A 13180-nucleotide genomic window follows, 5' to 3' on the forward strand; every position below is an offset into this window, starting at 1 on the left:
CGTCATCGCGTACAAAAACGTTCCATTTCATTGGCTGACTCCAACCAATAAACGACTTTGCTACTCTTTTACTGTAATATAAAATCCTGTTAAAACTAATGATATTTAATGAAAATATTGTCCAAGAGTTTTAACAATAACTCATACTTATGCATAAAAATGTTTATTTCCGCATACCAAGTCGCACTGGCTGGCGTTGTTAATTGGCATCGACCAATAAAACGGCCTCAACCCCCCCCCCCCCCCCCCCCCCCCCTTCTGCTCTCTCGCGTCTGCATTCACAAGTGCACAAGTCAGTTTTGCAACAGGAATATCGCAAAACTAGTAGCAAAAGTCAAAGCGCTAGGATTTGAACGTGTACTGCCAGATCTGAGAGGTTGTAAGCGCCGACTTGAGGTTGTACAGCGAAACTGAAGGAACGTGCAAAAGTAAACATGTCTCACACATCTGTGTCTGTCACTTTGTTTATGTAAATGCCATTTTACACATTTGTAACTATTAATCTGCAACTTCAACTTCGAAACACGGGTGTTTTGATTATTGTCTGTGTGTGCAAATCCAAAGATTCAGCTTTTCGCATCAGGGCTCTGAGTGTAATTTCCATTTACAAATACAAATATTAATGTGACATGTTCTCACATTCAAACCAGCAACCTCTCGAGTTTTGCTACTGATTTACCTTCATATAATTCAGGCATAGATTGCCCTGTATGGACAAATAACACAAGTCAATCTGCTTTTATAACCTTGAGTCATGCCTGTAAACACAGCAACTGATAGGGATAGAAAATATAAAGCCTTTAAGGTCTTTAGGGATTTAATTTTTATTCTCAGCTATTTTGGGTAACTCCTGCTGCTTTCATCCTCTCGAGTATTCATCCAAAAACTCTCCAGTTCAGTTTGTTCTTTCATTTAACAGGAATTGTGTCTTGTTCTCCACTGGAGTCTGCATAATACTCTTATCTAGCTGTTTTTCACAACCCAAGAGAAATTTTTAACAGCATAGAATAACTCACAATGCCATTTGTATGTCAATAATGTGACAAGCAAATAATTGCAAGCTGCAGTTCTATTCATACAGTATAATGCAATTAAATTAAATTGCATTACGTTTTAACTGTAAAAATTAAATATTAATTTTACTATGGAAATATAATATTAATTTTTGCTATGGAAGTTTACTGTTTACACTTTCTACTAATGAAGAGTACTGAATGAACAGAACTGTGTATTTAGCACTCCTTTCAGGACTACTGTGTGAACATATGATATTCTGATATTGCAGGAACTTACCACAATGCAAGCTATTTCTACAGAAATTTCTTTACACATTTTTTTTCAAGTCTGGTCATTTAGATAAGTAGAAACACATGTCTCCTAGCCAAGCTGCCTGAATTGAGGTATTTTTCATGACTGTAGCACATGCTGTGTGTATCAGCAATAATAATAGTGTTCCATCCCTTAGTAAGCACCACCAATAACACATGATCACTGAAGTCTCGATCAGGTCTGCCGTATTGACCATATCTTCTTACTGACTTCCTGTATCCCAGATTTCAGAGCATAGTGGCAGAACTGACTGATCGATGACTGACAGAACGTCCTCTGGTCCTGGAGCTCAGAGACATCCGATTGGGTTTCACTGAGAGAGTGGGAGAGAGAGACTGTATAACAGGAATGGGATGAGTAATGTCTGCGCCAGCAACACCCACCAGCCCCACCCCACCCAGGCTGTAATCCAATCGCTCCCTCAGGTGCACAGCAGTCCTGTGCTAATCACTGTGTCATCATTTGCACAGCAGGAGAGCCAGAGAATGAGCTCCTATCACATCTCTCTGATCACTCCAAAGACAACAGATTTTGAATCCTGCTTAACTGATAATGATAACATAAAACATTAAAAACAAATAAGTAGTAAGTAGATAAAAAATAAGGTGAATGCATAGCCATAAAATCTAACTGTTTATTGTTTTCTGTCTGAAATGCTTTAGACCCTTTATACGGTAGTTTTTCTCATGCATAAATGGTAGGCTAAAACCACTTTAACCGAGAGCACTGCTAGCATGCAGCTTTGAGTAGTTTATTGTTTTATTTGACTTTATATAGAATATAGCATTAACATAGAATGCACATTCACAGGTGTGCATTTATCTGCATTTACAATGGCTTAGCTCTGAACTATTTATTTAAAATAGATGTGTAGCTACTGTGCTGTATAGGGCTTCTTTTACAAGAAGTTTTCTGTTCATTGGGTGCCTTTCAAAGAAAAACTATAGATTGTTAGTAACCCTTTTCTCTCTCTATCCATGCATTTGAATTACAGCCTCTGTCTTGAATGTGAAGAGGGATGATGCTTTCATATCATGGCTGGATGGGCATGAATGCACAATAGTCTACTGTATGTCTCTCAGAGTGCTCATGCTGCTAATACCAAAAAGCTTTATTCAACTCAGGATAAAATAATGTGAAAAAGTTTTTTTTTTTTTCTTTATAGATTGAATAATTGATCTAAGATGCCTAAATATTACAGGATGTGATTCACGTGTCACGTTGCACAAAATTACGTCATCCATTCATCACATGACTGGGATGAAGAGCCACGTTGATTTTGGGACTGCCAGGGGGTGCTTTAGCATTATTTGAACGTGTGGAAAAACACTTAAAAAACAAAATACAACTCATGATTACTTTATATTTTATATGTGATTACAGGCTTAAAGTACAAGATACTTGTAGGCTAGGCCTACTACATGCCTGCTTTAGAACTGCCACTTCAGACTCGCGCTGATATTAACGATGGGAAGTCTGATACATTTAAGCGAATCGGTTCTTTCGAACAGTTCGTTTCAGAGAACAGGTTCAATACAATTCTTTATGTCAGCACGTCGTCCCGTGACATATAAAGCCACATAGGAAGGTTGTTTATGATAAACCCTCCTCCCCCCTTTTTAATTGATCTATAGGATTTTACTGTAATTTCTCTAGCTGCAGCCATTAATCACTTAATAAAATAATAACTAAAATGTGCATTTAGCCTACATTTTAACAGTACTAAAATTAATCTCTTAGCTAAAAGGTTTTGCATTTAAAATGCAATTTATTAAAACAATTATTATTTGTATGTGTGTTGATGAGACTCACTAGCTCTGCTATTAAAGTCGGCTTTACTAACTTTTCGCCCCGCCCTCTCACTATTTTTAGACGGTTCTCGGTTCAGTGAGTCGGTAACTGCCCGGATAGATTCAATTCTAATTGAATGTTCAACCGATTCATTGAAGTGAATTCGACTCTTTCGAAGAATGATTCGTTTACATATCGGACACTGCAAGTTGTCAAATCAGTCAGAGCGCGTGTGGTGATTCCAGTGTAACTGCATTTATACCACATCGGCGCTTTAAAATGTCCACGTAAACGCACCGTATTGTGGTATGTGTAGAATATAGAGATTCTGATGCGGCTTTTCATCCCCCCAAGCACAAAAGTGAAACTCCGCCTATTCTGAAGACCCCGTGTATGAGGAGACAGTCTGTATGGTGTGTGTTTTTTCACGGGGATGGTTGGGACAGAGGTGACTGACAGCGGGACCGACGCCGACTCCCGTTTCCAACTGTAAACACGTGGATAGATCAGCTGTTTTACACTGGAGCTTCTCAACCAGAGCTCGTCTGGGCGCGTGATACAGTTTGAGAGCGCGCCTGGCTGATTTCAAGGGGATTAAAGTTTTTTTACTACCTCAGAATGAGCGACCTAGAGGAAGACTTTGCCAAGATTTTAATGCTGAAGGAGGAGAGGATACGAGATTTGGAAAGACGTCTGCTGGAGCGAGAAGAAGAAATCAACGAGCTGAAGAGAAAGCTGCACAAATGTCAGTCCGTTTTACCGTGCGCGCAGATCGGACCCCGGACGCACCGCGCGCAGGGAATATCAGCCGAACCGCAAACGCACCAGGATTTATCAAACCAAAGCCTTGGGAGAGTTGCCAAATCTGACAGGTGAGATTTCGTAACTAACATATGCAACTGATGTTTGATGGGTTTGCACATGTCAGGACTTTTAATAGTTTGACACTTCGTTGGCACTGTTTGATTTAGTTTCATCGGTAGATCATTAGGTGTATTTGAGGTCGAGGATTGAGGACATGAATGAAGAAACTCTCATGATGACAGAGCATCTTTGTGAAGCTTCAGAGAGAGGGGAGGAGGTGGGGGAGATAGAGTGTATCATTGATCTAAACCATCATCATCATCATCATCAGCTCCCAGAGGGCTCCGAGCACAGGAAGCTTCGTGCATTATCGGCTTTTAGGGTTTAAACGTGTAGCGCCCAAGAGCCTGTCTCAGGATATTTAATACGCCATTAGAAAGTGCTTTGTTTGACCATATGCTTCCCCTCCCATCAGCACTATCCATCCGATTCTCTGAGTATCTTTGTAGAAGATCTGACTGAACTTTCTAATTGTTGCCAAATATAAATCAGAAGTACTTTGCTTATTGCTTTAGGCTTTTCAGTTGTTATTTTGAAAAATGCTTAAACCATAATATGCTGTTATGTTCTTATGTTATGTTCAGCTTCTCTTTTGTTGTTGTTTTCCTCCATCACTTAAGGGCTATCACATCACTAATAACCAAAAGAACCTAGTATTCATAATTGCGTTTTTAGGAATGCTCAGCCTTGGAGCGCATAGCATGTGCAATTATGTATTTGTGCTGGTGACAAGTTAATATGAAGACAGATGTGCTGGCCTAATGACTCCTGCCTTAATGATTTCACTATAGAAGAAGCAGAGGGATAAAAGCTGTTTGTAGCTTAATGAGCGCTGAGACCATACGCTGATAAACAAACTTTGATTTATGATGCATCATCTGACTCGGTTTTTTCACTAATGACTGTAATTACAATGATAATCCTACTTTTAGCACATTGTTAGTGATAGAGAAATACTGTATCACAATTTATAATCTGCAATTTGAGTTGATGACACTTCCTTTCATTTAAATTAAGCTTTACATGCATTTTCAGAGGAGAATTCCCAGTGAACGGTGTTACTTAATTAAGGAATAGTCAAGACTTTGTCTTCTCAAGATTTGTGCTGAAAGTGAGATCTTGGTGTCATCTAAAAAAAGAGCTGGTGCACTTGTAAGGGTCCCAAAGAGACAAAATGGCGTAGTCTGTGGCCGAAAAGAGCAGCCACACTAGTCATGTTACAACAGATCCTCTTTCCATCGATCCACAGAGGAAGAACCCTGCAGGAAGAGTTTATAGAGGTGAAATTTAAAGCCTGTTTTTCTGGCAGAGGTCCTTTCAAGGACAGTGACAGCGAGAAATTTATGGAAATGAACAGCAGAAAGAAGAAATAATCATGCATTCCTCATTTGTTATTTTCAGGCATTGTTTAGATGAATTGTTCTTTGTGTGTTATTTTTGTCTTTTATAACTATCCAAAGAATGGTAGACATCTGGGTGCTGTTGTGGGCCTTTGAGATCTTTCACAAGCCGTTTCATTTTCAGATACCATGAGATGAGGGCTTGTTTCTCTCATGCTTGCCTGCTCATACTGCCTTTGGGTCTCTTTAAGTTCTGTCCACACTAGTTTTTAATTTATTATTCAGCTAAGCTGGCAAAGAAAACATTGCAGACTCAGAAATTTCATCCAAAGAATTAGATTCCCAATGGTGTGCAGATAGTCTTCTTTTTTTTTTTTTTTTGTTTTTTTTTAGAGAGTATTATTATCACTTAGTTTATATATAAAGAATAAATAGAGCGTCCATGCACAGATATCATTGTTATTAGGCAGGGCTGTAAAGTTTAACACGTCCATTTGTCCTGCTTGTCATTATAGTAGCCCTCACATCATTTCATTTTTCCTGTGTGTCCTTCATAGTCTGACACCAGAGGGCGCCTTTTGTCCTTTTATAAACTTAAAAACAAACTCAAGCACGATGCATCTCATAATAGCTCTCCACATTGGAGGTAAGTCAAACTATTTAAGCAGTGTCCGTGAATATTGGAGGTGACTGGGGCTAATTGTCCCACATTTTATTCTAATGAATGGATATTTTTCAGGCATATCAGTTTTAAATTTATTTTTAAAGGCAATATCTGTGTAAACACATACTTGAGTCTTGGCAACTGATCAATTCCAGCCATTACTGCCCATTAATAAAATAAAGGTTTCAAACGTGTTTTTTTTTTTTTTTGCAGTGATGCAGTATACAGAACCATTTTGGGTTCTTTAAAGAAGCTGTCAGTGAACAGTTCTCAAACAAACCACTTTTGTCTTAATAACATTTTTATTAATGTAAAACCTTTTTCCACCTTTTTTTTTTAATGGAAAGATTCCATGGATGTTTCTACATGAAATACCGATAAATAACCTTTATTTATAGGAATGCAGTTCATTTAAATATCACAGGGGTACGTTGTCACAATGAAAACCTGCCATTAAACAAACAGGCTTTTTGTAAACAGTAAAACTAGGGTTCTTCAACATGGTGTCTGTGGTGACAGACACATTATAAATGATTATTTGGCCAACAGAAACGGTAATTAATACGTTTATAATGTAATAATGTTAATGTTTGGTAGTATGTTAGTTTGTTTAACCAACAGTTGTAGCAAAAAGAAAAATTGAATTTTAGGATTTGATTTGGAATTTCTTTGACTTCCATGGCCTCTCATCTCCAGGCTTAGCCTATAGGATAATTCAGCCTTTAACTGCTGTAGGTAGGCTATATGTAAAGCCACTACTAGAAAATGGGGTATTTTGTCTGGGGTAAGTTGGATGGTTATCAGCTGTACAGAGGTGAACCTCTGTATTCCGACTGTCCAGGAATCCCGCGCTCTTCTGTGACGCGCGCGAGCTCCACTGGCCACGAGCGACGCGCGCTCACACTGATGCGCGCCTGTCAGAGCTGTGAGGATTCCAGCGGCTCTGTGGGATTGAGCGCTGCCTCTTTCCTTTTTCTTTTTTTCACACGGATACACTGCGAGGCTTTTTCCCTCTCCACAGTTTCTTCTCGTTTTGTAGGTCCTTTAGACTAGAATAGAAGCTGGTTTAGCGCACGGTGTTTCTTCTATAAGTAAACTTGCTAAAAGTCCAGTTCTGTGAGGTTTTATTCGGTTCGGAAGGGATGATGATGATGGGGACTTTACGCGACCTCCAGTACGCGCTTCAGGAGAAAATTGAAGAACTGAGACAGAGAGACGAGCTCATTGACGAACTGGAGCTCGAAATGGACCAGAAAGACGAACTCATTCAGAAACTACAGAACGAACTGGATAAGTACCGCTCCGTGATCCGCCCGGCGACCCAACAGGTCCAGAGCCGCTCGGAGCTGCAGGAGCATCATCGCACCAAGCGACAGGCGATCAGCGCCGAGCCTGCCAACGTCCAGCAGCTGAGTCACGTGACCCTGCCCAACGTCCCCAAGAGTGCCAAGTAGGTCAACTCGACACAATATAACATCAAAATCATTAAATACGAGGTAAAAGTAATCTAATGCTACTTTTAAACCATCGAATACGTCAATAAAAGCATACCTGAAACTCATTACCTAAATGCTAAACTTTAATAGGCTACAAAGCAGAGTCATCACAACATTATGCTGTCTTTAAAACATTTATTGTGTTATTTGAGGAATTAAAGTTATGAAACACCACATAAAGCTCTATAAATACAACATTAAAGTCATCAAATTTACCTAGCTATAAAAGTAGCATACTAACAGCAACAATCAGGAAACAATATAAGGATGGGAAACAACTTTATTGCACTTACTGTAAATAAAAGCCGCCCAGCTCACAGTTATATGTATTTTTAATTTTTCAACTTTTGAATCTGACAAGATCCATTCCCACAGAACCCAAAGTTAGCTTAAACCCTGTAACATGGATGGATCCCTACAAGGAGACAAGGAGCTTCACTTCAGAAGATACCTCAGTACACCAAATATTTGTCTAGCGTGTCATACTGTGCATTTACTCACTGTATACTGATTTGAAATACTGCTTAGACAAGAAAAGAATGCATACTGTATACTTTACTGAACTCACCTGATGGTCTTCAGCAGGGCCGTGCACAGACATTTTGAGGGGCAGTGGCCCAAACCAAAAACAGGGGCACTAAGGGGTTGGGTGCTTGTTAATACAAATGATCCAGTTGCTACAAATATACACTACCAGTCAAAAGTTGATGATTTTTTAATGTTTTTTAAAGAAGCCTCTTCTACTCACCAAGCCTGCATTTATTTGATCCAAAGTAGCCTACAGTAAAATAACTGATTTCTATTTGAATATATTTTAAAATGTGATTTATTCTGGCGAACAAAGCTAAATTTTCAGCATCACTACTCTTCAGTGTCACATGATCCTTCAGAAATCATTCTAATATTCTGATTTCCTGCTCAAGAAAAAAATATTATTATTATTATTATTATTATAAATTTTTAAAACAGTTGAGTAGATTTTTTTTCAGGATTCTTTGATGAATAGAAATATCCAAAGATCAGCATTTATACACTATAACCATTCAGTATAAATCTATTGGAAAGAAATTATAGAAATTAATCGTAATATTTAGCAAAGATGATAAAGACTTTATAATGAATGAAGAATTTATAATGTTACAAAAGATTTCTATTTCAGATAAATGCTGTTCATCTGAACTTTCTGTTCATCAAAGAAACCTGACAACAACTTTACTCAGCTGTTTTCAACATCATAATAATAAATGTTTTTGAGCAGCAAATAGGAATATTAGAATGATTTCTGAAGGATCATGTGACTGGAGTAATGATGCTAAAAATTCAGCTTTGAAATCACAGGAATAAATTATATTTTTAAATATATTCAAATAGCATATTAAATAGAATTAAATAGTAAAAAATATTTCAGAATGTTACTGTTTTTGCTGTACTTTGGATCAAATAAATGCAGGCTTGGTGAGCAGAAGAGACTTAAAAAAAAACATATTAAAAACCTTATTGTTCGAAAACTTTTGACTGGTAGTGTACAATTAACAGAGAAGACAGCACTGTAATAATTTCTTTATTGTAGATGTTTTGATAGTGTGAGCTCTCCCTTACTCTCTGAGCCTGCCTCATTTTCAATGGAAGTATAAGTATTAGACATTTAATTTAATAGTATACAGCATAAACTTATATTATAGCCTATACTAATAAACAGCTCATTTAGAACATTTATATGACCTTTTTAACTATTATAGGCATATTAATATGGTTTTAAAAATGTGTTAGATTAGTAAATAAGTGATTATAATGTTAAATTTACTTAATTACAAGAATTAAAGTGTGACAAACTGCTAAATATTCTATATGATGATTTATCTACTGGCATGCTGGAGCTTTGAATTCATGTTTTTGCGATGTTGAACTGCCTTTAGCAGCCTCCCTTTGCTATTTCTCTCTCTGTCTCTTTCTCCTTTTTCGTGAACATGAAGGCATTGTTTTTTCTACAAAGTAGCACATTTGGTGTTATTTATATTAGATCTGATCGGGTACAATAATTTGAGTAGGCATTCTAAGAACATGGATATTCTGTACAAGTCGTTACGACTATAAGAGCAAATCATTACCAACAGAAATACAAAAACAAACTACCAAAATGACTAATTCAGCAGATCAACCACTGACTGCAATGTGGATAGCAATGCATCAACCTTTTAATGCAACTACCTTCGGGAAGAATTGTCGTCTCCAGAGAGCGGCACACAGATTGTGAGTGATGCCGTGTGAGTGGTAACTGAACGCTTTGAGCTGGGGTGGTGGTGGTTTGGTGAGAGGGGCACCTCAGCCGATGAGGGCAGAGGGGACGTGGCTCTAGCCACCGGGCCACCCCCCTGTGCACGGGCCTGGTCTTCAGAACATCATCCATAAAATGACCTTAGGTTTTGCTAAAATAGTAACTAGTAAATATGTTATTTCTAACCAATTTTTCATCAATGTAATTTTTATTTTGAAGACGGTGGTGTCTAATACCTAGTAAGCATTTTACTGTAGCAACACTAACCGGAATAAATGTTATTTTGGCAGCGATTACCATGGTAACTTTCTTGAAAGGAACAGCAATATCATGGGATGTGCAGGTTGCACAATTGAAATCATTATGATGTCTGTTGTAAATCTGAAAACTCACAGAGACAAACTCATTATGCTCTGTTCAAAATGCCATTCATTGACATTTGCAGAAGCATCTCATTGATGATGCTCCAAGAAAGTTTGATTTTCCACAAGGAAACATCTGAACCAGGAATAATGTGTCCGTATTGAGCAGTTAGGAGCAGTGACGTGGGAAATACCCAAAGACTATAATAACTGCTTTGTTTAACGGACTGGTAATTTGCTTATCAAAGCAGCCTGATATCGTGCAGCAGGTGGATCACGAAAGCAATTTACATGCTCAGCTGTTATTATGCACACAATAGCGTGTCGTGCTGTGTTTTAATTGAAATAGAAACTGTCAAGACCAGAGGATCTGATCAGACCAAACAGTTCCACTGGAAGTGAAGGATTTTTGTGTTTCAGCCTGCTGCCATGAACACACATACGCTTAATTAATTTGCATCTAGCGGTTTGGCAGCAGAGGAACATCATTCTTCTGTTTCTGACCACCATGGCCTCCCCCATCTGCTGTGCATCTGACATTTGACAGCTCAACACTGTACTAATTTACAACGCAACCTTGTTTTGTACAGAAAAACCCTTTGATCCCTTTCGGAGCAGAGTCTTTTCTTCTATTCTGCTTGCATCTTGAGTTGATCAGCACTTTAAGGAATGATTATGAAGATTTAAATGAAAAAAGCTTCCGTGTTGGGCTGCCAGATGGGAACGAACTGCCATCAATATTGGTTTTACTCGAAAGCTCATAATGTGTTGGAAGAGGATTCTATATCTTTGTGTGTGGTCAGGGAGATGACTGTTATTTTTGGATGAAAATCCATTTATCTTTATTCTGAGTGTATTTCTTTGGTGATGCATTAATGTAGCCACTGTTCTGTTGCTTTCTTTTTTTTCTTCTAAAGTAAAGGCAAATACTGTGCTTTCGCCAAATTTCATAATAGTGAGTGACGTACCCCTCTCTTTCTTTCAGTAGAGTGTGTTTTTGCCATTTGAATGTCACTCACCATGTCTGTCTCATAATTACATCTTGTTTCTTCCTGTTTCTGATTCTTTTTTGCATTTACTTTTGCAGTGGCACTTGTTACGCTTAAAATGATGAAAGTCCAGAATTTTTTTTTTGAAGTCTTGATTGAAATGTCTCTTCTGAACTCATCTTTGACACCTGGGCAGTCTGAGGTTTTTTTATGATATCAGAGATCAGAAGTTCTGCGCTGAAATAGGATAATCTTGGACCCGTTGTCCTTTGGATATGAGAATTCATCACACATCTGAAAACTTTATCATGTTTCTTAGTGGTTAAAGCTGCAAGGTTGCAGGTTGGATCTCCACAAGGAGTGAGCCATGAGGCTGTAGAAAATGAACAGTAGAAAACATTTTTTCATTTAGTTGCCAAAGCGACATTTAAGTTTAGCTTTTTCATCTAATATTTATATTAACTTAATTTCAGTAACCAAAGCCAATTTTGAATAGATTTAGTTCTAGTTTTAGAACTTGTATACCTATTACAGGAATAGAAAATGCCAATATGAAAGCAGAGTGGACTAACTTAACCAGACTGATTCAGGTTGATTGTCCCAGTATTAAGTTCACGGCCGTTCTATGCCGACATTGTACAAAAGTTACAGAAACTTTTTTTTCTTCAGTTGTGCGGGTATAAATATAGACTCTTTTCTATTCCACTGAGTCAAAATATGGCTAAAAGCAACCACAAAAATGCACTTATAGGCATAAGCATCAGCATTTTTATATCTGCAATGCAGTTTTCATACAAAAAATAAGAGAAAGATTATTTGCAGCTTCATTCTGGAGAGTAAGCTGACATCTACAGAAATAAATCAACTTGGTCATTCATTTGTCTCAGGTTATTATGCAATGTCATGTGCAGTATGAGCTGCTATATGCAGTGAGACTTTACTTCCTGTTTTAGCATTCCGCACAAAAAATGGACAGAACAGAGAATAGAGGAAGATAGAGCCATTAACTCATTAGCACACACATCTACAGATGACCACAGAGCTACCGATGTTTTTTCCAATGAGGCCAGAGCGATCGTGCAGTGAGGTCATGGGGATGCGAATCAATACATATCCAGCAGCATCAAATTAATTTTATTCCGTGCAGTACAGATTGTTTCAAAGCAGCTTAAACAGGAAAATACCAGGATCATTTAAGGCAAACTTCATTAAATATGAGACAAATTCAAATTCTGCTACAAAGCCGCTGTAACAAAACAATAGTGTCATTATTCAGCTCGAGTGTTTGTTTAGTGGAGTTCTGTTCAGTTCAATAACTTTAAACTTCATTAATTATGAAACAAGTTTAGTATAAGCAGCTCTACAGAAGACAAAAGTGTCATTTTTCAGCTCGAGTCAGTTCAATGTTGATTCATTACAGTGCAATAACAATGTTGCAAAATTCAAGTATTTTAAATGATATTCCCTTGACGAAAAATGTTGCAAGAAAAACAAAAGGCCTACTAATAAGAAACTTTCTTGCAGACGTTCAGCCATTGTGGCTCCATGTCCACAGCTTTCTCCAATTTACTCTGCTTTAAGCCGTAGCATACTTTGTCCTTTTAAGGTAGACAGTCTGTTGACCTGTGTGATGAAAATGTCCTCCTGAAAAAGGCAGTGAGTAAAATTCTAAGTCAAACAGAGGCTGGTTACAGGATGATCCCGAGGTTGTCTGCTGTAAATGAGGCCAGTGATCTCTGTGATTTTACTGGATGTAAAACATCTCCCCCGACTGTTCCCCCAGAGAACCAGTGTCCTCTAGATTTCAGACTGCCATACAAAAATACCACACAAGTCTTGCAGAGATTACTCTGATTTCCCTCTGCATGTAAACACCTTTATGGACCTTCACGTGGCTTATTTATTTTGTGCATATCGGTTTATGTTTTGATAGCTAAAAAAAAAAAGAAAATTTATGTCAATTTAAATGTCTTGTTAGTTCAAATGTCATGTAAATTAATAATTAATTTGCTCTTTACGTCCCTGCTGTCTTTCATTCTCAGTTGCATCACATAAATGATGAAGCTGCTG

General features: G+C 37.8%; 1 protein-coding gene across 2 annotated transcripts in view; it reads left to right on the plus strand.

Moving 5' to 3' along the window:
- Positions 1-3559: 3559 nt before the first annotated feature.
- LOC306884612 (cGMP-dependent protein kinase 1-like) overlaps positions 3560-13180 on the plus strand; it is a 57629-nt gene continuing 48008 nt past the window's right edge. The window contains exon 1 of one of the 2 annotated variants that reach the window (XM_079440624.1): positions 3560-3992. In XM_079440624.1, coding sequence (XP_079296750.1) covers positions 3739-3992 — 254 coding nt within the window. In that variant the 5' untranslated portion in view covers positions 3560-3738. Of the gene's footprint in view, positions 3993-6893; positions 7439-13180 lie in introns of those variants that run through there. The other variant, XM_079440623.1, reaches the window with a different exon arrangement.

Source organism: Barbus barbus (assembly GCF_936440315.1).
Source record: "Barbus barbus genome assembly, chromosome: 18".
Taxonomy (NCBI): domain Eukaryota; kingdom Metazoa; phylum Chordata; class Actinopteri; order Cypriniformes; family Cyprinidae; genus Barbus; species Barbus barbus.